General features: G+C 46.2%; 1 protein-coding gene across 1 annotated transcript in view; it reads right to left on the bottom strand.

Annotated features, from left to right (window-relative positions):
* Positions 1–19,421: 19,421 nt before the first annotated feature.
* Positions 19,422–24,382, bottom strand: part of TOC34 (translocon at the outer envelope membrane of chloroplasts 34) — a 39,786-nt gene continuing 34,825 nt past the window's right edge. Inside the window, exons 5-7 of the mRNA XM_086793941.1 lie at positions 20,362–20,421; positions 20,041–20,202; positions 19,422–19,934 (exon numbers count right to left, since the gene is read on the bottom strand). Coding sequence (XP_086650067.1) covers positions 19,794–19,934; positions 20,041–20,202; positions 20,362–20,421 — 363 coding nt within the window. The 3' untranslated portion in view covers positions 19,422–19,793. The remainder of the gene's footprint in view (positions 19,935–20,040; positions 20,203–20,361; positions 20,422–24,382) is intronic.

The following is a 24,382-nucleotide window of genomic DNA, read 5'->3' on the forward strand; positions in this document are numbered from 1 at the left end:
GGAGGCGACTGTGGAGGCTGTGTCAAAGTAAAGGAGTGGAGAAAGGCTGGCTGCAGCTGTAGAAGGCGGCCGGCTGAGAGAGAACGCAAGGAAGCGACCGTGTGTGGAAGTGAAGGCGCCTGGCTGTGAAGAAGCATGTGAAGCGGTGCATTGAAGGCGAGTGGTGAGGCGCACAGAGCGGCGAGCGGCGAGGAGGATAAGGTAGGTGGTATTCTTCTTTTTTTTATTTTTTTTATTTTTTTTATTTTTTTTAATTAATTTTTCAATATTTTTTTTATTTTTAAATAAAACAAAAACAAAAAAAAATATAATATTTTTTAAAAAAAAAAACAAAAGAGAAAAAAGATTTAAAAAACAATTAAATTTTTTAAAAAAAACAAAGAGATTAAAAAAGAAAAAGAAGAAAAAAAAAGAAGAAGAAAAAAAGAAAAAAAAAGGGAAAAAAGAGAACAATTAAATATTAAAAAAATAGAGAGAAGAAAGAAGAAAAAAAACATTAAAAAAAATAAAAGAAGAAAAAATAATTTTATTTTTTTAGGAGTCCATATTGTTTGCATATTTTTTATTTTTTATTTCTGTAATTTTTAGCATAATTAGAGTGATTTGCATTGTTTTAACTTTTTGTTATTAAAAAAAAAGACAAAAACAAAAACAAAAACAAACACAAAACAAAACCAAAAAATAAATAAATAAATAAAAAGAAAAAGAAGAAGAAAAAAACAATTTTTATTTATTTTTGAAACCATTGTTCATCATTTAAATTTTTGCATAATTAATGTAGCTTGTATTTTTTATTTTTTATTTTTTAGAATTTTTGTAAATGATGCATAATTAGTAAATTCATATCTTTTATATTTGGCACGAAATTTATAAGTTAAAAAAAAACACAAAAACAAAACAAAACAAAAGGAGAAAAAAAAAAGAAAACTAAAGAAAATTATTAAAAAAAAGATAAAATTGAGTGTTTTTTAGGAGTCTACTTTTTTGCATAATTTGTAATTCTTCATTTTTTAATTTTTTGCATAATTAGTGTAACCTGCATTTTTTAAATTTTTGTAACTTTGTGCATAATTAGTATTTTTTTAGTATGATTCATAATTTTTGTGTTAAAAAAAGTAAAAATCATAAAATCATAAAATCATTAAAAAAAACATTTGAAAAACAAATAATAAAAAAATAGGGTAGATAGTACACTACACATATTCTTTTTAGTTGCCTTTAGTGATTAGGTAGGTTAAAATATATATATATATATATATATATATATATTTTACACAAAAAAACCAAAACCAAAACAAAACAAAAACACATACCAAAACAAAAAAAATTTTGACCTTATGCAATTACGGTCGGGACGTCGTGTAGATTCTGCCATAGGACCTAGGGCACCTTCTAGAGTACCTACGCAGGAAAGTGGGACCCAATCGGTAGGCAATTTGGCAGATATTGCTGAAACCCTTTCTGAATCTCAATCCGATACCCTTTCCTCTAGAACAACTAGTTCATTGTCCATGGACAATCTAGGGCCGACAAATAGTCATCCCATAGCCCCAAATAGGACACCCTCAAGATCCTTTAATCCATTTGAAGCCGACACCATGGGGTTAACACTCAATGTGAGACTCCAATATGTCTACACAAATGCTCAAGGAGCTGAGATCTTTAGGGATCCACAACAACGGTATCTTGTTAAGATCGCAGACATTTTCTCAGAACTTGATAGAGCACCTTTAGTCAATGACCAGGGTAACATGTACATGGGTGGAGATGGTGTTCGCTACGAAGTCACCTACCATCCAGAAAAGGTAGACAAATTAGGGGAGCTCTCTAAAATCGAGTTCTTAGATTTATCAGAACTTTCCAGAGCAAGGGAGTCGAGAGATGACTGGCTCATCGAGCCTGACATGCCTGGACCATCCAATGCCCAGTCCTCAAAGCCATCCATAGATGATTTACTTCTTGTAGATCTAAATTTGGAAAGGGATAGGAAAGGCAAGAGCAAACTGGATCAGGGGGCTGAATGCCAATGGGAGTTTGTACGACAAATTCCTGTGACAAAGGTCTTACAGGATGACCCACTTCAAGAGGTCTATAAGGACTCGTTAGAGGGATATTATGCCACAACTAGATTGCCACAGCTGGATCTTCCTCTAGCTCATGTGGTGGTAGTTGAGAAGCTTGCAGGACACATGAACAGAATAACTGATAAATGGGCCAATGAATACCGAACCTTAGATTGGAAGGAGATTCGGGAACTCACGTGGAAAGGACAACCATTATTTATGGAAGTGTTCTCAACAAATACAGCCAAACCTGGAGAGACGGCCTTTCTTGGAGAAACTGTTGCTCCTCCCCTACGAGAGTTCACTAGAGAGGGACCTTCAACATCTAAGTGGACCACTGCTAGTAGCCCAACTCTAGCACCAAGATATCGTCCTACACCAAATGTGCGCCCTCAGGTCACACCACACCAACATCTTTCTCACTATAACAATCGGAGGATAGGGGAGCCAACTCGGCCTCCTATAAATGCACCTCCTGAAATGAGGGTGACAAGATCTTTGGAGGGGTTTGGTGAGGCTGGTAATAGGGTACCCACACCAATTTTGGAAACATGTGGACCATCTTTCCAACGAGAGGAACAATTCCCACTAAGAGCGAGAGGCCGTAGGCCCTATGATGAGTATTCACGACAAGTAAGGCCATCAACTCTTCAGAAATTGGTTAAGAAGTATGAAGGGTCGGGAGATCCATACGATCATGTAGCAGCTTTTAGGCAAGCAGTTCGAGCTGAGCAAGTTGCTGATAAGCATACTCAAATTGAAGGATTTGGACTCACTCTTGAAGGAAAAGCCCTTGCTTGGTTTCAGGCATTAGAAGCTTCAGACAAAACTTCTTTACGAGTTTTGGAAGAGAGATTCATTGCTGCTTTTTCTTTGATGGAAATTCAACATGACACGGTAGCACACATCTACTCTTTCAAGCAAGGCGTAAATGAGAGTGTTCGAGACTGTGTAAATAGAATGAAGCAGTACATTAATCGTTGCCCAGAAGATGAGAAGCCCGCCCAAAGTCGATTAATTTCTCTCTTCTTAAAAGGCCTCAAAAATTCGACACTGCATACACATCTCTATGCAAAGAAGCATACAAGTTTCAATGAATGTTGCCATGATGCTATGGATTTCACCGATAACTTCAAGTTCCAAGATGGTTCTGGCCCTGAGGTGAAACCTAGAGATCAGTGGGGTGATGACCAAAGATCAGGGTCTAGCGCGCTAGTAAATCCAGACCAGATAGCTAACCTAGTGCTAAGGAGATTAGGACAAACTTATCGTCCACCCATGCAGCCACAACAACAGCAGCAGAGAATGAGGAGTGTGCTTCCTACAGGTCCTCATCTTTGTGGAGCATGTGGCGGTGACCATAAAACAGAGGACTGTAATACCTTTTCTCCTCTAGTCACAAACCAACCCACAAAGAAGTGGTGCCAAGCCTGTGCTTGGAACTTTACCCATACCACACAGGAATGTACTCGCATTGCGAGAATGAGACAGGAACGTGAGCAGCCAAGGGGTGGAGTGGCTCCACAAATGTATCAACAGTATACTAGTTTTGAACGTAAGCCACCGATGACACAAGAACAAGCATGACCTGTTCTTGGTGCTCAACCTCCTGCTCCAGGGACTGCTCCTGTGAGGGTTGTTGAATACGACAATTCAAATATGTGTAGAGAATTGGTAAACCCAGGCTATGTGGAAGAAGAATATGTATCATATTCATCCAAAGAAAATATTTTTGAAAGTCCCGTATACCCAAGCCAAGCACTGGACGCTCAATCAGGGGAACAAAACTCTTTAATGTTGCTAGGCGGCTACCAACCTAGGACTCCAGGCCCCTCAGGTCAATGGCAGCCAAGGAAAGTAGAGGCCAAACCAATGGGCCCCTGTTATGAGTGCGGAGAACCCCATTGGGCTCGTGATTGTCCACATCGCTCAAGGCAAGCATCTTGGTCAAATACAACAGTACAACAGTTTCCACCAATTGAAAGATATTGTCTAGGGTGTTGTGTAGAACACTTCCCAAAAGACTGTCTGCTGAAACCACATGAGGAAGGCACCTCTCAACCAAAGGTTTCACTCAACCTTGTAGGCACAGTTCCATCGCCACCTTCATCTGAGAATGAGGATGTCGTGCCACTTAGAGTCATGACTAGATCACAGACACGAAATGCAGAAATGCAAACTGATGAGACACCTCGAACTCGGGACGCAAAAACAAATCTAGTGGACAAAACCCTACAGTCCAGTAGAAAAAAAACCACTCGGAGGACGAAGAACCGAAGCAAACAAACTAAAAGTGCATCCACTAGTTCTCAAGAAGCCTCTAAACAAAACATAAAGGATAAAACTTTTACATCCCAGGAAGTGCGTGAGGAACATCAACCTCAACCTGAGCCTAGTGTTAAACAAGATGAGGCTAGTACGACGGAGGTTAGTTCTGGGGGTTCTGTTTTTGTGGATAAAGTGAATGAGACTCTAGAGGCCATCATTGATGCTCATAGAAGTCGCATTGCAGCTTTATCTGAGCTACCCACGAAGCTTCAAGAATACCCAAACCCTCGTGAGGAGAAGATCAATCTAGCTGTACATCAGCAACTCATTAGGGAAGCTCAGTCAATACTTGAGGGACCACCACCACCTATTCCTCGGGGCCCAACCTCTCTTAAGCCAACATTAGAAACCATACCGGAAGTGTCATCAAGTAGGGAAATGAAAAGTGAGTGCATTTCACAAGCTCATAGCGAAAGGACTGCACCAATTGACACTCCATTGAAAGAAGAAAATCTGCCATCACCTAGTTTTGTCTTCCCATGCAATGATGAAGTTATTGATGCTAATGAGGACATGGCAAATGAAATGTGGGCCGCAGTAACTGAGAAAATTAATGAGAACATGTCTTCTGTTAATTCTCCTCCATTCTCTGAGGTGGATTTTACCAGAGGCACGGAAAACAAATTTAGACACCCAAGCATCCAGGAGGAAGTTCAAACAATTGTTTCTCCTAGAAGTAAGCATACAATGAAAACCTTACCATCATATCTGGGAGAATATGAGAACTGTTCTCAAACCTTGAGGATACCCTCCATGCATAAAAGGTTGACAAAGGAGAAAGATATGAGTATGGTGCATGCTATTTTGTCAGCACCAGTGGCTTGTACCTTACCTTTGCTTGAGTTGATAAAGCTTAAACCTGAGTTGTGGAATGATATTGCCACATGTTTGTCAGAGCAGGTATTGCTACAAAAGGGTCACCATGAGTGTACTATACACCCTGAGACAAAGCATGTAATGCCAGTTCCTATCAACAAAGTAGGAAAATTTTGTGAAGACGATCAGGGAAATGCTACCCTCCCATTAGAAGTGCAAAAAGTATCTTCAACTGCAATACTTGATAGTGGCGCAGGAGTGGGCATTGTGACAAGGTCCATTTGGGAAAAGTGGGGCAAACCAGCTATTAGGAGTACAAGGATGCGCTTGCAGCTAGCAGATGGAAGCTTAGAACATCCCCTTGGGCTGCTTGAGAACATATTGGTCACCACATGTGGGATTGAATATGAGCACACCTTTGCAGTAGTGGATTTTGGAAAACATCCAAACTACGAAGTGATATTGGGTAGACCATTCATGCGACAATTTCAAATGATTCAAGATTGGGGATACAATTACTTGTACCTCCGACATGATTCTGTCATCACAAGGGTCAACCTAAGGAATCACTCATATCGTGATGTAACAAGGTCTCCGATAGATGAGTTTGATTCTGCTTCATCTGAGGGCTCAAGAGTTACATTGTCAGATGGGCGAGAAGATCTATGGATGTGTGGAGCCTCATGTAGGGATTTCAACACTGAGAGACTTAAGGGTAATCGAAGTGTATCAGATGAGGCATACATTCCACAACCCTTCCCTGAGCATTTAATTGATCCATTAGAATGGAGTCATGTCCTTGCAACATTATCGACATGTGCTTTACCGAAGCCAATTCAATTCTGTGACTCAGATGGATATGACATTATACCTATACGAATGGTACAACCACGTGCCCTTCTAGATGATTTGTACTATAGGAATGCATCCACAACAGCATTGCATGTTAAGGAAGTCTCGGCTACTCCACAAGCTTTATTGTGTCAAAGGGGAAATTTTTCTACCTTACCCAACCCACATTCAAAATCTGCTCTTGAAGCTCCAACACAAATGATGTGGATAATTGATGAGTACTCAAGTGAGGGTCATGGCTGGCATGTTCCAACTACTCTAGTTGCCGCTCAAAGAAGGCCAGGCAAGAAGGAATTATCAATGTGGCTACCCAAAGATGCGTACAAACTTGTACCATCTAGTCCAGTTGCTAAGCCTCTTAAGAAGCACATCATTTCCAAGCCCAAACCTCGGATTGTTACTCGATGGGTCCCAAAACGGGTTCTTAAAGCACAAGGTTATTATGAGGGTGCAACAGCAATTTGGCTTCCAAAATGCCATGCTTTGCTAGGGGTAACAGAGTCTTTCAGAAAGATTCCAAATACCACCCTTGATTTTCCATATCAGTGGGTGCAAAAGAAATCAACACAAACTCTTCAAGAAAGGAAAGGTGGCCGTGATAGCACCTACAAAACTACTTGTGTTGATCTTCCTAAAACATGTAATGAGTCACCAGTTGTCCCAAATTCTCCTTGTTACACAATTCCACCCTCAACAACTGGTGTACCTAAGAAACATCCAACTTCACATGAGTCTCATTTGAGCATAGATTCTAGAACTTCAAAACCTAAATCCTCTTATCTTGCTCAAATTCCAAGACAATTGCTAAAACTCCCACCTCTTAAAAAGGACATACCTAAAACCAAAGATAAGGCATTAACACTACAATTGAAGCTCTTTGGTAGATCAATGTTTGAATAGTGTGGTTCCTTATGCCTTTAGAGGATTATGTACTTTTTGAGATGATCTCCACTACCAGGGCAAGGGTAAGCATATCGACTCCACAATAAGATCGACAAGCCAGGGCACTTTTATCCCATTGGGTTTTTTCCCCTCGGCTATATTCGGTGATTGGCACCACTAACAAATTTTATTCCTTTGTTTTCCTTTTTGTTAGTAAAACTTTTTGCAGAGATCTCAGCTTAAAAAGAGCATCAAACACGCCCCAATAGTCCACCTACCATGCACACAAATTAGGAAGGGGGGAGACATGCTACGCTTACAAAGATCAAGGAGGAGCAATCTGCACAAAAGCAGCAATTCATCAATGCAACCGAACAACATCAACAGGGCACTACAACAGGTGTATTCAACTCTTAATCTCTACTTCTTTTTGTGCTCTTATCTTTCGAATATATGGTTTGCATGTTCACACAATATTGGCTGGTTTAAGTTTTTGATTAGTTGTTAAAATATGGTGAGTGAATTCTAGAGTCTTAGAAGACTTAGAAAAAGATATTTCTATCTAAAGACAGTGTAGGATATATACCAAGGGAATATGCCAAGTTCTTATGCTTTCAAGGTATATTAGTTATCCCTAGTGGTAGCTACCTCTTAGATATGAGCTAGGTGCTAGGAGTCATAAAAATTTACGAAAATGTACCTTAAAAAATATATATCCAAAATAAATTGAGACAGGAAGTGTCTACCGCCATGTGAAATGCTTGGTAGGACCTGAGGTTGTCTTAGCACCTTGGGGCCGATGCCTTGGTTTCCATGGGGTGAACACTGATGTCTAAAAACTTCAGAAGAAGAACTTTGAGGAATCTATCGCCTTGATAGATGTTGGTAGGACTCGGGGGTACACTATGGGCCCTTGAGACCGATGCCCTCATCTTCATGGGGTACTCCTTAGGTCATAAAAGAAAGAAAAAGGGTCTGTCGCCCTTGAGATACTTAGCGGTCTTTAGATTCTCTTGGCGGAGGTCTCTTGGCCATTGCTTGGGTCTCTTTGGGATAGAACCTTAATCTTTATCACCTTCTACACACATATCAAGAGATATCCAACAAAAGAAAAAAAAAAGACAAAAAAAGAGCGTTCCAATCACCTTTGCTCATATTTAGGAGTAGGTTTGCCACTTAGGAATAACTTACATACTGGTAGGACATTGAGACTACGGTCATAACCGGCGGTGTACAAAGCACACTTGCCTTTACATAGCACTATCTACTACTTAAGTCTCACTTTGACTAGTCTTTACTCACCTATTTTAGTACTCATTAAAACTTTAATCAGCCTTGCACTTGTATGCTCACGTGTGAAATCATCATTGCTGATTTTTCTTTTCTTTTCTTTTCTTTTCAATAAAAGACTTTAATGTATCAATTGTTTTTTGTTGCAGCTCTTGCTACTACCGCGCTCGAGGACGTGCGCAAAATAGGAAGGGGGGAGTGTTGCATGACAAACGAAGATTAATACAAGGATGCAACAAAAAAGATACTTAGGGCTCTTGTAAAGAGTTCCACTTTGTAGATGAATGTGGGAGAGGGCTTGACAATAATCCCACATGGGAACTTTTGGGAGTTCTAGAATTTTTGTATAAAAGGTGGCCCATTTGAGAGAGGGAGCACACTCTTTGGTCATTTGGTTGAGAGGCTCATAGAGAGAGCTTGCTCCATAGCTCCTTCTCATGTGCTCTCCCAAAGCTCTCCATCTCCATTCATGCTTTAATCTTGTACTCTCTACTCTCTACATTTTCAATGATATGAGGTTTTGGTCTACACACTTGCTAATCTAGATTTCTTAATGATGTTTTGATTTGTGAGTTGTGCATGTGATGAAGCTTGTGCATGAATTGATGTGTAGTTGAGGCTTGTGTGATAGCTCTTTGCATGTTAGGTTCTTTGCATAAGTTGTATCTTTGTGCTTAAGTGTAGCCTCATCTTGATGCTTTGATAATGCTAGATTGATGTGTTGATTGTGTTAGATTGATTGCTTGAGTGTTGAGAAGGATTGAGTAGGACTAGATGTCATTAGTATGTGGTTAACTCATCTTCTCCCATTCGGGATAGCCTCTATGCGCTAACCGGGTTGCTTTCACGGATTGACAAGTGTGTGGGTTGGAGTGTAGCCTCCGCTATGCTATGATGTCCCAAACAGCTACTACAAATCTCCTATCTCTGGCATGAGCATGGTCGCTACCTAGCAATGGGGCAGTGAATGGTACTGCTACAATACGATGGTGGGAGACCTAAAGGGCAAGTCCTCCCCCATCCACCTCATAAGTCCTGACCACTCTAGCCTCGGTGGCCCAAGAAATAGTACCCCAAGTGAGATGATCCGTGTTGATGCCTTGTCCACTACGAAGATGCAAAGAATCTGCTACCAAATCTGTTGAGCCTTCGGGCAATCCCAAAAGCAATGTCGTTGAGACTCCTGGGGGTGGCCTCACCTCGGACAAGCTGCTGATCGACCTCCGACTGCCAGCCAAGTACCAATCGCCAGACTCCTGTGGGCCATCAGCCAAAGAAAGAGAGTGATCTTCCTCGATCGAAAGCTATCCCAAAGCCTCTTCTAGAGATTTGAAAGGAAGCGCTATGATAGGCCTTGAGAATGCCAATGTGTTGATGTTGCCGGTGTGCCATCTATCTCAGGCATCTGGATCTTGCGGCCAAGCCGCGCTGTGTATGCAAAGAAGGGGGGATCCAGAGTCTCCTCCCGATCTGTGGAATCATGCCAAGTCCACTCTCAAGGGTCCCACTGCAACCGCGTGAGGTCGGCTCTCCCAAATCCAAAGCCGCCATAGTCTCTCCCACACCACCTTCGCCGGTGTTGGATCTATGTGCCATTCCCGTGCCCAAAAACCAATCACCCTCACCCTTTGTAAGGTACAGCCTCTAAAATCCTCCAAGGGGTGCTCTAATCTCTCTAGTCTGCCATGGGATCCAATAGAAAAAGTGAGTAGACCGTTGTCCTCATCTGCTCTATGGACCGCCACGAGGATATCATGTCTGGTAAACACGCCTAACCACATCGAGGGGTCGGGTCTGGAATAGGAGTCAACCACTCCTAAGGAATAACTGAGTCGATGTCGATGCTGAGCCTGTCTCTACCCCGGATCCCTGTCAGGCCTCTCTCCTGCTGCTCCTGAGGTAACTGCCTATGTGCAATCCAGTCTCCGAGAGACCTGGTTGGTCCCATGCTCAAGACGCCCCAGGATATATGTCGTCGGGCCCCTAACATGTGGCCACTAGGTAAACGGATTAGGGAGTTCCAGACCAATGGCTGCCAAAGCTTCTCTAAGGCCACTGGAAGACTCTGTCTGAGGGCTAGCCTAAGATAATTCCAAGCACGAAGTAGACTGGCTGTAAATCTGTCCTCGAAAGAAGTGCTAAAGCCGCGTGCTTGCATCTCTGTGAAGTTCCATCTAGTACTCTACAGCCACGGGCCTCCAAGGCTCAAAGTGCGGGCTGAAATTCGGGCCAAGAGGAAATCCTTCCAAGGCTCACCATCGTCGGTAGGAGTCCTCTGACAATCAACTTGCCCAACAGGGCACGGCTCTGTATAGCGGGATCGATGAGGCCAAGCCTCCCTCTGCTACATGACTAAATGATCTCTCCATACATGCTCAAGAGAAGGCCTAGCATGATGTGATATACCACATGATGGCAAGCAGTACCTGGTTCGCCACCACCACTCTACCACCTGATAGTCTCGCGGAGCTCCAGTATAAGAGCTTCTTCCGAATACTCAGAAGAAGTGGGCGAGCTGCTGCTCGGGAGAGATCAATGCCAACCTAGCAACCGAGGTAGCAGATTGGAGTGCCCCTCGGGATCCACTGGAAAGCCTCAACTGGTCTCCAAGTCGGGGTAGGTGCTCAGTCTACCCAAAAACCACAAGACTTGTGCCAGTTGATCTGCGCTCTTGATGCTCAGCAGAAAATCTCGATCGCTTCTGAGTCCAGCAACTCCAGTGTGCGGAGGGGGAGGCGCAATCCCTCAAGTCCAGTCTCCTACACAGAGAGAAAACTACTCATGGCCTCGGCAACAAATAGGAAAAGGTACGACGCCAGAGAACAACCTTGTCGACCCGAGCGAAAAAGGGAAAATATGTCGCCTCGGGCTCCCTGAATGAAAACCTCGCTGTGTGATGCAGAATAAAGTCCTGAGACTCCACGAATCCACTCCATGGGGAATCCCATCTGACTCATTGTGCCCTCCAAAAAACTCCAATCCACCCTATCATAAGCTTTCTCAAAGTCTAGGAGTAGCACAATGAGATCCGTCGCATCCTGGCCGAAGCCGTCACCTCCCAAAAGGTAAAGATGTTATCCACGATGCTTTGGTCTTGAACAAAACCAGTCTGAGTGTCGTGGATCAAGTCTGAGAAAAAAGGCTAAAGTCGCCTACTGATAGCATTGGCCAAAATCTTATAGGCCATCCCTAGAAGAGTGATGGGTCTCCACTGCCGGATCTCCAATCCATCACCACCCTCCTTGGGAATCAAATGTATCAAGCCCTCTATGAGCCTCTCTAGCATGGCACCTGTGAGCATAATCTCATTGAAGGCAGCACGAAGGCCACCTTCCATGAGGTCCCAATGGCGAAGAAAGAACAGGAAGCCCATCCGCCCTCGGGCATTTGCCCCTAGGTAATGCCGTCTCACCACCTCCACCAGCTCCTCTGAAGTGAAAGGGATCAATAGGAAAAGACCTAAGGGAGGGGGGAACCACCTCTCTCGTGTGCCCCCAAACTCTCTCGCGCACATCCATCACCTGGGGGGATAATGGGACACCAGTGAGAAGAGATCAAAAGATATCCGTGGCGATCTCTCTCACATGTGGGGCATCAGAAACAATAGCTCCATCCTGGCCACGCAACCCACGAATACCATCTCTCCTCCTGTGGGAGATAGCTATCTCAAAGAAATCACCAGTAACTCTGTAACCGACCTGAGTCCAGAATAAAGCCCTGGCATGGTATTTATACTCCACCCTCCTCTCCTCAATGGACCGAATCTCTGTGCGAGCGACAGCAATCTGACTCTCAATCCTCGGGCTGTCTCGGAAACTCTCCTACATGCGCTGTAGAGAGGCTAAGCTCCTCCTCGGACCTCTCTCCTGCTCTTGAAAACCCTCCAATCTACTATGGGTTGCATCCTGTAAGAAAACACTGATCTCTCCCATGCCATCATCCAAAGTGCACAATACCGAGCCGGAGGAAAAGTCCATCCCTGCCCATATCTGCTCGATACGACTGCAAATATCGAGGTCCTGGATTAGGCTGTCTGGAATCATGGAGCTTGCATGCCTGTCATGCCTCCATGGGTCCTCTAGGGACAGAATAACTGGGGGCGCGAGCTGAAAATGTAGTGCCTGCTATAATACCAACCATGCCTCCACGGTTGCAAGCCCACTCATTGACATAAAACTTACCCAACCGAGAGAGGTTAGGACCAATGCTCCGCCTATCCGATCGAGAGAAGCTAAGACTCCCAGGGCTACACCCAAACTCTCAGGCAATGTACTCCGCTCCTGAGACTGAGGCCGTGCCTCCTCCAAATCTGTCCTCTGCTGCCTCTATCATATTGAAGTCACCACCCATGCACCAAAAATCAGCCTGGGCCAGGCTTGTCGGATGGTGCTCCCTCCACTCGAAGAGTCTTGGGCGCAGGTTTAGACGGCAAATAGTCAAAATCTGTCCTAGTGCGAAGTCACACCAAGTGGGCGTGGATCCTACCCTCCATGTACTACCACTATGCCCGAGCGCAAGAGCATGCATACTCCATGCTCCACCTATCGCAATGAAGATACCTGTAAGAAGGGGGGAGAGGTACTGTGATAGAGGTATGCATAAACACAAAAAGCAACACCTCCAAGCTGGAGGTCACCATCTCCCCTCCCTGGTCTCTATGGGTTGATCCATGCGGAGATCCTGAAGATGATGGGATAGCTCAACTGAAGATGATGGTATAGGTCAATTGCCTGGCCCTGAATGGTATCGGCCACAAACTCTAGATCCCACTCTGTCCCCAAGGTTGCGCTCAAGGGAAAAGGGAAGATCATCGTGCCATTCTGTGGCGTAGAGGGTTTGGAGTGGTGGAAGACCACACATACCCGAATAGGGGCTACAGTCTCTTCAAACTCTCTCTGTCCCTTCCATCGAAAGACACCGGAAGAAACTATAATCCACATGTTGCCCCAAGATCCTAGGGGGGCCGCCTAGAGACTCTGGTGGGAGAGCCCTCACCGGTGAGACCACACTGGTCATCTCCACCGGCTCTAAGAAACGATGAATTAGGCGACAAACGAAACTCGCCGACTGTCTTCTCTCCGGATCAAGGGCTGCGTGGGGTTGACGAGAATGCTCTGGAGAGGCAAGGGGGGGGGGATAGGCACCTTAGAAGAGGAAGGGGCAGAAGGAGCGACTCCGGGTAGAGTCGGAGGCGAGGGTGGGGGAGGGGGCGGGAGGCGAGGGGGAGCGGGAAGACAGAGAGGCTGGAGAGGGACGCTACAGACAGGCATCCATCGGGGAGGAAGGTTGTTGGGAAAGGCTCGACGTACTGAGGGTGGGGTCAACCGTCCCCACTGGGCACTAAGGACTAGAAGAGGAATCGTAACGAGGAATCGGCCGCCACATGGGGAGGAGGAGGCTCTCCATGACTGGAGGGGACCTGCCATATGCAGTGGGTGCTATGATAAGTGCTCGAAAAACGGTTCTCTCACAGAACTAAATCCTTCTGCATGCTGCCAGCCTAGCGTGCACGGCGACGACGCTTAGCTCTAGTGCTCGTCTAACGACCCGGGCAAGGGCCACCGTCCGCCACTCTCCGACTGATGGGTCATCCATGGTCAGTACCTGGTGCTCCTCGCCCTAGGAACTTGCGCCTCTACCCCCTCATACGGATCTGAGCAAGAAGTGTGAGGAGGAACCACCGGGGACGGTCTCCTAGACTGACGCCGAGGGCAAGCTCTGGCCAGATGACACATCTGCCTGCAAATGAAACATTGGCCTGGATGGCCACAGTACTCCACTCTCTGCATAATGGGGTCGCCCCGAAAGCTAGAAATAGATATCATGTGAGGCACGAAATCCGACGAGGCAACACAGATGCGAAGAGATGGAATCCCGGTTGCTCGTGCGAGGGCGTTGGTGTCAGAATATGCAGCGAAAATGATAACCAAACTTGGGTAGACAAGAGCAAGTAGACTGCAGAAAATAAACAGCACAAGAAACACAGAGAGATAGGTGTGTAAACTCTTCTCTATACACAAGATCCCGGAAAAACTGAATGAGAAAGTGGTGGGGGCTGAGGGGCTATATATACATCTCATAGAGGGCAGTCGGCCAGCAGTAAGAGTGCCCACAACTGAAGAAAAAATCCCACGACTGCATAAATGCAGTCGGCCAGCATACAGATGCCCACGACTGATGAAAACCAGTCGGCCAGCAGCCCTGAAGCCCACGACTGATGAAGATCCAGTCGGCCAGCACTGGGGTGCTCCTGGCATCATCTGGCAGCCCTCCCACCACTAGGAAAAATGGGAAAAATACGGAGAGTGTGGAAAAATGATAAAACACCTCATAAGGGCGGGCACACCCACAACAAAGGCCCTAGTGTATCAAAATAGACAGGAGATGACTTCTAACACTCCCTCTCAGCCCCTGGCTGTGAAACCAACCCAAGGGAGCTGGAGTGCCGCCTGAGCGTAGCCTGAGGTAGAGACTTCGTGAAGAGGTCCGCCGCATTGTCCTCCGTCGAACAATAAAGTAGCAAGATGTCACCCGCCAAGATCTTCTCACGTACAAAGTGATACTGTATCTCTATATGCTTGGTCCGGGCATGGAAGACCGGGTTCCGAGCAATAGCTATACAACTCTGGTTATCGCACTGGATGACTGTGGGCTCCCTCTGTGGAAACCCAATCTCGCCTAGCAGCCTCCGAAGCCATACAACCTCACAAGCAGCACCACAAGCAGCCCGATACTCTGCCTCTGTCGAAGAAAGGGCAATAGTAGGCTGCCTCTTGCTACTCCAAGAAACTGCTCCTGAGCCGAGGGTAAAACTGTATCCTGAAGTAGATCTCCTCGTGTCTGGATCTCCTCCCCAATCTAAGTCACTCCATCCTTGGAGCTTGACTCCATTCCCTCCTGTGTAAAAGAGTCCCAGATCCTTCGTACTCTGCAGATACCGCAAGATCCGCAATCCTACGTCCCAATGAGACTTCAATGGCGTCTGCATAAAAGAGCTCAACAGCCCCACGGAGAAGCTCAAGTCCAATCTGGTGTTAAGCAACCAGATCAATGAACCAACCAACTTCCGATACTGCGAGGCATCAACTGGCACACAAGGATCTGTAACGGTTAACTTTGTGTTCGGGTCCATCGGCGAAGTAATAGGCTTGCGGTTCTCCATCCCAAAGGCCTCAAGCAACTCATGAACATACCGCTGCTGAGAGACAAAAAACCCCCTCTGGGTCTGCCAGATCTCCAATCCCAAGAAGAAGTGGAGTAAGCCTAAGTCGGTCATCTCAAACTCCTTTGACAAGGCAGCCTTCGTAACTCCAATGTGCTCCACATGACCGCCGGTGAGAATGAGATCATCCACATAAAGGATGATAAGTGTGACCATGCCGCGTTCCCGAAAGAGATACAGGTTCGGATCTGCAACCGATCTCTGAAATCCAGTCCGAATAAAGAAGGAATCAATCTTCTGATTCCAAGCCCTGGGAGCCTGTTTAAGACCATACAAGGCCTTACGTAACCTGTAAACCATCCCTTCCGATCCTGGAACAATAAAGCCTGGAGGCTGCTCAACGTACACCTCCTCCTGCAGGTCACCATTAAGGAACGCAGATTTTACATCCATCTGGTACACGGGCCACCTCTGAGAAGAAGCAAGGGCAAGAACGGTCCGAATCGTGGTCATCCGCACTGTCGGTGCAAAGGTATCCTCGTAGTCGATGCCTAGCCGCTGAGCATAACCTTTAGCCACAAGCCTGGCTTTGTCCACCTCCCCATCAGACGCGTATTTGGTCTTAAAGACCCATTTGACACCAATGACTGACCGCTTCGACGGCCTTGGTACCAACTCCCAAGTGTTGTTCTTCTCGATGGCATCAAGTTCCACCTGCATGGCTTCCCTCCAGGTATCCTGTGAAAGGGCTTCCTTTACGGAAGTGGGCTCTTTATCCCGCATGATACGAGACATCAGAGCATAGTTCACCTGAAGAAGCTCCGCCGTGTTGCTTTTATCTCGGACTCCATGTGATCTTCGAGGGCCGTCCTCTGTGGTCCACTCGGAGGGTAGCTCCGTGACACCTGACTCCCGAAGGGTGTCTAACAACCACCTAGGTACTGGAACAGATCGTGGAGCCTCCTGGGGTCGCGGGGGCTCAACTCCAGCTGCGGGCTCAACCTCTTGTGATGACTGAGGTGGATCAACTGGAGTAGTAGACTGAGAATCATCATCAGACTCCTCTGGATCTCCAAGAAGTGGCGGCTCCTCGACAGTGGATGCTGGAACATGCTCGTCAAAGACCACATCCCGGCTGACAACAATCTCATTCCTCTCTGGATCATACAACCTGTATCCCTTGGAAAGAGAGTTATACCCCACAAAGACCAGCTTGCGGGACTTGGAGTCAAGCTTCCCCCTCTGATTCTTCGGAACATGTACATACGCATCACCCCCAAAGACACGGAAGTGCGAGACATCGGGTTTCCTACCAAAATATGCCTCAAATGGAGTCATATGGGGTACAGATGTCGTCGGAGAGCGGTTAATGGTATGGACAGCCGTTGCCACAGCCTCACCCCAAAAGTGGACGAGGAAGATCACGATGCTCCAGCATGGTCCTCGCCATCTCCACCACAGGCATGTTCTTACGTTCAACAACTCCATTCTCCGAAGGCGATCCGGTATTGGCCACGGGATGGAGTCATGTGCCTGGAAGCACCACTGTCGAGAATCCATTCCCGGGTGTCCTTCGCGGTGAAGCCAACTGCCTCCTCGCTCGAAGATGATGAAGCATCAGAGTCCACCATCTCTAAGTGCACAGATGCCGGAGTCTTCGCAGCTGAGGCTGAGGAATCAGCACTCTTCCCTGTCCGCTTAGGGCACTTCCTCCAGTAGTGGCCTTTCTCGCCACAATCATTACAAGATCTTTCGGCCTTCAGCTTCTCTCGTTCTGGATCAGGCTTCTTCTCAGAAGACTTCTCCGGTGAAGCCTTCCCTTTGCCCTTGTTGGTATTACGGCCTTTCGACCGTTGGCCAGTTAAGGCCTCCGAACCTCCGCCGTGAGGAGGGTTCGTGAAACGTTCCTCCTGGTCCAAGACCATTGGCACAAGCTCCTCCCAAGTAATGGTGCTGAGCCTGCCACTCGTGATCAACGAGGAATAGAAAGCAGAATACTGACCAGGCAAGTGGGAAAGTAACGTGATGGCCATATCTTCGGATGATATCTCCAGGGTTCATAACCCGCATCTGCACTTCCAAGGATATCCGTTTCATGGGTGACACCCTGTTATACAAAGAAGCCAAGTGCTCCCATATGCCTCTCGCCAGCGTCATGTGCTTCACATGGTTGATCACCTGTGGTGTGCAATTGAGGAAAATAAACGACCGAACCCTGGCGTTGGCACGATCCCACATGTGCCTGTGCCTCTCGGTCCTTCCTCGTCGATAATAGCTCCCCTTCCTCAGCTTCCAGCCGTGGCACCCCTATGATAATAAAATCAGCAAGGTCATATGACTCCAGAACCGACTCCATCATGACCTTCCAAATGCCATAATTGGACCCGTCCAACTGATGATCCACTGGGAACGTGGGGAGAGTCGGAATCTTCACGTGCTTCTCAGCCATCTCTAATAAATCTGCCATCGCGGAGAGTAACCTGAAAGGGTGGGTGGGTGGGAAAAAAAATCTGAAAATCTGCAAGTGGCTGTCCAGCACCTTTGCCCACCTTCCTCTTGCACCTTCTCTTCCCGTTCAGCCCGAAACAGTCCACCAATCAACAACCTGTTGCTCCCGCTCTTGCTCAGAAAAACGCCCAAGATCTCCTAGAGCCTAGGGCTCTGATACCATGTCAGAATATGCAGCGGAAATGATAACCAAACTTGGGTAGACAAGAGCAAGTAGACTGCAGAAAATAAACAGCACAAGAAACACAGAGAGACGTGTGTAAACTCTTCTCTATACACAAGATCCCGGAAAAACTGAATGAGAAAGTGGTGGGGGATGAGGGGCTATATATACATCTCATAGAGGGCAGTCGGCCAGCAGTAAGAGTGCCCACGACTGAAGAAAAAATCCCACGACTGCATAAATGCAGTCGGCCAGCATACAAATGCCCACGACTGATGAAAACCAGTCGGCCAGCAGCCCTTAAGCCCACGACTGATGAAGATCCAGTCGGCCAGCACTGGGGTGCTCCTGGCATCATCTGGCAACCCTCCCACCACTAGGAAAAATGGAAAAAAATAGGGAAAAAATACGGGGAGTGTGGAAAAATGATAAAGCACCTCATAAGGGCGGGCACACCCACAACAAAGGCCCTGGTGTATCAAAATAGACAGGAGATGACTTCTAACAGTTTGGGGGGGGGGGGGGGGGGTTCCATCACTCTCCCAACGGCACCACCAATCACCAAGAGAAGAGGAAGGTATTCCTTCCTGAGGCTTGGAAAACATATTGTCAAAGGAAAGCCTGAAACTCCAGGTACACGGTCAGATGTCGGGTCGAAGTCGTGCTGCCAACCGTGCAAAGGAGGCCTAGGCCGTACACAATGCAACAGGTCTCAATTGCATGACAAGATCAAACGCCACTTGTGAGTCAAACTCAACCTGGTAGTAGCCACGCCCCAATGGATGTATATCTGTGATCTTTGCAGGTGCACCTAGAAGGCTAGCCTAAAGGAGATCTCTGAGTTGGCCATGCCCGGAGTGGCTACCAACAATCTTGCACACCAGAGTGGAGGCCTCTAGGGATGCAACATCGTTGCGAGAAGCTGCAAGCCCGCTTTGGAAAATGAAAGGCAAGTAACGGCGGCCTCGGTCGAGGGAGACGAAGTGGCTGCCATGGAGTCCTCCTAGGAGCGAAGACCAAAAGAGGCCGAAACTTGCCGAAAATAAGGAACAGCCCACTAGCTGAGGGCGCTGCCGACGACGATGGGAGAAGGGGGGGAGGGTGGAGGACTAGACAAGAGCCATGAACGAGGGGAGGGGGAGAAAAAAAAAAGATGGGAGGGCGGCGGGAGCAAGGGGCAAGCACAAAGGGCGCAGAGGGGGGGGGGGGGAGGGGAGGGGGGCAGACAAGCTTGTTTTTGCTCTCCATAAAAACTTCCGAGTGAATGATTGTTTTAAATGCTACAGACGTCCATGATGTAGCTAATAATTCCAAGCAATCCTGAAACCAACACAAGACAGAGAATTGACAGCAAGAGTCATGGTGCAACAGGCCAGCTTTTTAAAAAAGACTCTCTAGACAAAAATTAGAACCCCCTTCCCTGACTAGAACACCGTAGCCCCGATAAAAATATCGGCTGAGTCCTTGAGCAATGGAGACAATCTTGAGTTCCAACGAGACTCTAACAAAAAATTGAACAGAAAGATCCCAGGTAAAACATACTGCAACTAAGAACATAGCACATTGACCACAAACTTGTGATGCATACCACCTCCGAAAAAATTGGAGTTCACTCTGCATGTCACTACAGAAGGGCACTTCCGAATGATAATTCATCTCCAACTACAAAAATAAGCTTCCTTCTAGATAATTAATATCTGTCCGCTTGAAGAGGAAGAAGAGATTCAGCTTATTTCTGCTCTTCAGGCCCTTCTCCTTCAGATCCTTGTATGCGGCTCTTTGCAAGAGATTCCCATGCTGGACGGTTTGCATTCTCATAGCGAAAATCCCGCTGGATCATTTTTTGAATGGGCTTCACAACAAGCAGATACTGCATTACAAACCCAAACAGTATGTCAGCTCCCTCGAGAATTGCTACACCAGCTTCTACCAGAGAAGACCCAATTAACACAATAAGCTTGACAAGCTCTCCTTACCTGTAGCATGAGTATGATGGGAATAAAGATCTTCCCTCTTTTATTTGCATTTGGGCCTTCAATTAGCTTCTTATCGATAACAACAGGTTGAACACTGCTGGTGGCTATCTCGACAATATGCTCCACCAACTTGGGAAGCCAGACAGTTCCATCAGGAAGAACCTGCAACATAAGAATGCCACCTGAAAAAATTATAATATTACATACATACATGTATATTAATATTACTGGAACCGACTAGACAGCTTTTATTTTAAGGTCACAAAAGCCTACATGGTAATTGTAATAAACACTACTCCCATGGGTTTTTGCATTCTATACCTTCTCTCCACCGCTGTTTGTGCTGCATCGTCCACTGTTCTCAATGAAAGCAACAGGAATCTGCAGGCAGCCATTACAACACCAAATCTTTAAAATTGAGAGTAAGACATTCCACGTCTACATAACTAAGACCTACTTTGATAAAGTTAATATACCTAGATGAATCTAGGAACATGCCCAAATTCACCTTATAAGAAAGTGCAATTTATAACCTCATGGTAGTCATCCATAAGACAATAAACCATCAACTCCATTATGCATAGTATGGACTAGATACTACGACATCCCCACTAGCGTCATCAGTGCCCAATAGCAGGTGTAGAACTTGGTATCAATGTATGCTCCCACACACACCCCACCACACACACAGCATACATTCATACAAAGGTCTATGTACTGAGTTTCTATCAAAGCTCCAGAGATACAGGGCACTTTGATAAAGTTAAGTCACTTTGACACAGAAGAGGGTGGCACATCATCCAAAGGGTACCGCCCACAAGAAGTAGCTGCGTGCAAGTGTGCAAGAGGACAACACGACTGTGTAAGATGCTGAACTGACACAACTGTGTAGGATGCTAATTTGACCCATTTACCCATTGCGTAGAGCACTTGTGCCTATGTGCTAGGGTTTATAGATATAGAGAGCGAAGAGTGCAGCCAAACTCAAAACATGAGCACACTCAAGTAGCCCTTGTTGGGAATCGGAGCTTCACGTGTGAAGCACCCCTAAGCCTGTGTGTTAATGTATGTGTGCTTGTGTGTGTGTGTGAACCACCCCTAAGTCTGTGTTAATGTATGTGTGCTTGTGTGTGTAACCTCTTAGTTGTGTGTGTGTGTGTGTGTGTGTGTGTGTGTGTGTGTGTGTGATGATGTTAACATGATGACATCAGCCTATGATGTCATGCATGATGTCAACACGATGTCATCCATGATATCACCCATGACATCATCGTAGATATTATCCTAGATATAATTGAGTCAATAGGTAAGGCTCTCAAAGGCGTGCACTTTCAGCTTTCAAAAAAATTAAGAAAACTTGAGTATTGTGCGAACGCTAGCGTTATCAACTGCTGCAACACGCCTTACTTTTGCTGATGCAGCTCTACCTACATCTGCCACCTTGAATTGCTTCGGGTCGCAAAACAACATTTGCAGCAGCCTTCCTCATCTCCTGGATTGTGCAGCACATCTCTTCTTAGCTACAAGATCTGAGCTGCACCATTGCCTTCTTGCTGAGCCTCTGCCATGAACAACTTCAACTGTCCATCCCTTGTTGCCATTGCATACAGCAGCGGTTCGCACACCCTATAGCATGGCCTTCACATGCAGCTCATGTTCTTGCTGAAGTCGTGCTTCTTGCTCCTCACTTCGCTCTGCTAGCTGAAAGCCATTCCAAGTTCAAGTCAGCTTATCACCTACGGAGTCGACATCAAAAGCTACTCCTATAACCATGGATCTTATGTGAGGGCAAAAGGACAAAAGGACCAAATGTATGAGAGATCAAAGCAAGTCAACATAGCATGAAATAGGTGAGTGGGTCTATATATAATGGTGAGTGAACATATGTACAAGAGCCCTCTGATTTGAGGTGACTCTGATTTGTAGACCAGTGCAGACGCAAAGAAGATGTCGGAGCTGAAGCACAGTCGATGACAAAAGCTCGTGTCGATGTGAGGCAAAGGCACTCCGTGAGGTGGTCGGTGTCGAAGGCTAACGTCGGTGGATGCAGAGGTGCTCCGAGGTGGTAGTGTGGAACAGAAGGTGAAGTGATACTTAAGTGAAGCAAGCTCTAGTGACAAGGGTGCTTGCTGTTGTACCTGAGGGGTGATGAAGAGCAGAGAGGGATGCCGTCCCAAAGTGGTGGTGGTGCAAGCTCTGGTGACAAGGGTGCTGCAATACCTAAGTGGTGGTGAGCAGAGAGGGTTGCCATCCCAAGTGGTGTGAGATGGTGAGCAGAGAGTGGGTTGTTGTCCCAAGGTAAATTGTAGAAGAAAAACGATGATAAACTGTAGCAGAGAGTGGGCTGCTGTCCCAAGGTAAACTGTAGAAGAAAAACGATGAAGTATTGTAGCAGAGGGTGGGCTGTTGTCCCAAGATATGTACTGATGATAAAACGCTGAGGTGTTGTACTGTGTAGCAAAGAGGGCTGCTGTCCCATGAACTGAAGATTAAAACGCTGAGGTGTTGTATTTAGCAGAGAGGGCTACTGTCCCATGGGCTGAAGATAAAACGATGGTATGCTCTACTATAGCAGAGAGGGCTGATGTCCCATGAACTGATATGAAATGCTGATGTGCTGGATCTGATAGGCGAGGATGATGAATCAGATGCAGTGTAGGCGCCGACAGCAGCAGCAGCAACAACAGCAGATCAAATTGTGGTACTTGGTATGGTCTATAAAGTGGTACAAGAGACTGAATGAAGAGGCAATGCTATATACAGTCAAGCTAGTTGGGTAGTGAAAGGGCAGTCGGTCAGCAGCAGCAAGACACAAAAAAGATGGATAAAATCTAATAAATCTAGATAAGTCCTCTTTGTAGGGCTGGACAAAATGCCATTTTCAGACACCCCCTCTCAGGCCAAAATGGGGACCATGAGAGAAGATGAGAGAAGAAGATGGATGCCAGGGTCCCACACTGACACACTAGCAGAAGGCATGTATCCCCCTCTGGAAACAAACTCTGATAAAGTCAGAGAGGGCGATCGTGAAGGCAAAGGTGGTGAAGGTGAGTTGATGTAGATGGGTTGGTCGTCTCCCAAAGTAAGATCTTGAACGGGGATCTCCTCTAAGTAAGAAGTCCCATTCCCTGTGTGGTCCAAATCAGAGTTTGGAGAATCAACTTCTGGTGAGAAAAATTGGTCCTCCGAGAGTGCGGGTAGACAATCCATGTTGTGTGCTCTTGAGGTCTTCAATCCCTTTGCTCACGATAGCTCTGATACCATGTGAGGACAAGAGGACAAAAGGACCAAATGTACGAGAGATCAAAGCAAATCAACACAGCATGAAATAGGTGAGTAAGTCTATATATAATGGTGAGTGAACATTTGTACAAGAGCCCTCCGATGTGAGGTGACTCAAGTAGTAGACCAGCGCAGAAGCGCAGAGGATGTCGGAGCTGAAGCACGGTCGGTGACGAAGGGTGCTGCAATACCTGAGTGGTGGCGAGGAGGAGAGAGGGTTGCCGTCCCGAGTGGTGTGAGATGGTGAGCAAAGAGTGGGCTGTTGTCCCAAGGTAATCTGTAGAAGAACAACGATGATAAACTGTAGCAGAGAGTGGGCTGCTGTCCCAATGTAAACTGTAGAAGAAAAACGATGAAGTACTGTAGCAGTGAGTGGCTTGTTGTCCTAAGAGATGTACTGATGATAAAACACTGAGGTGTTGTACTGTGTAGCAGAGAGGGCTGCTGTCCCATGAACTGAAGATAAAAATGCTGAGGTGATGTATGTAGCAGAGAGGGCAGTTGTCCCATGAGCTGAAGATAAAACGATGGTATGCTCTACTGTAGCAGAGAGGGCTGCTGTCCCATGAACTGATATGAAACACTGATGTGCTGGAGCTGACAGGCGAGGATGATGAATCAGATGCAATGTAGACGCCTGCAGCAACAGCAGCTGCAGCAGATCAAATCGTGGTACCTGATCTGGTCTTAAAGTGGTACGAAAGACTGAATGAAGAGGCAATGCTATATATAGTCAAGGGAATAAGCTGGCAAAAGTGGTATTGGATAAGTCAGAAAATCTTTTTGCAAACGAAATTAATAATTCCAAGGTTTTCTTAACGCAGAAGTTCTATGGTACACAATGAAAGGATCTGAATCTCTCCAAGAACATTTTGTTGGGTATTCGGAGTCCTTGTGTGTGTGTGAGAGAATTATCACTTATGTGAGTAAGTGTGTAAGAGTGTGAACAACCTCTTGTAGCCACTTATGTGTGTATGTGATAAGCAATGATGTCATGGGCACTTGCCATGTGTCATTGCACCAGTGTGTGGTGTGTGTCAAAAGAGAAGGCTCTAAAAGC

The sequence above is a fragment of the Cibotium barometz genome, chromosome 60 (assembly GCF_041138505.1).
Source record: "Cibotium barometz isolate CiBa-2024 chromosome 60, ASM4113850v1, whole genome shotgun sequence".
In the NCBI taxonomy this organism is placed as follows: Eukaryota; Viridiplantae; Streptophyta; class Polypodiopsida; order Cyatheales; family Cibotiaceae; genus Cibotium; species Cibotium barometz.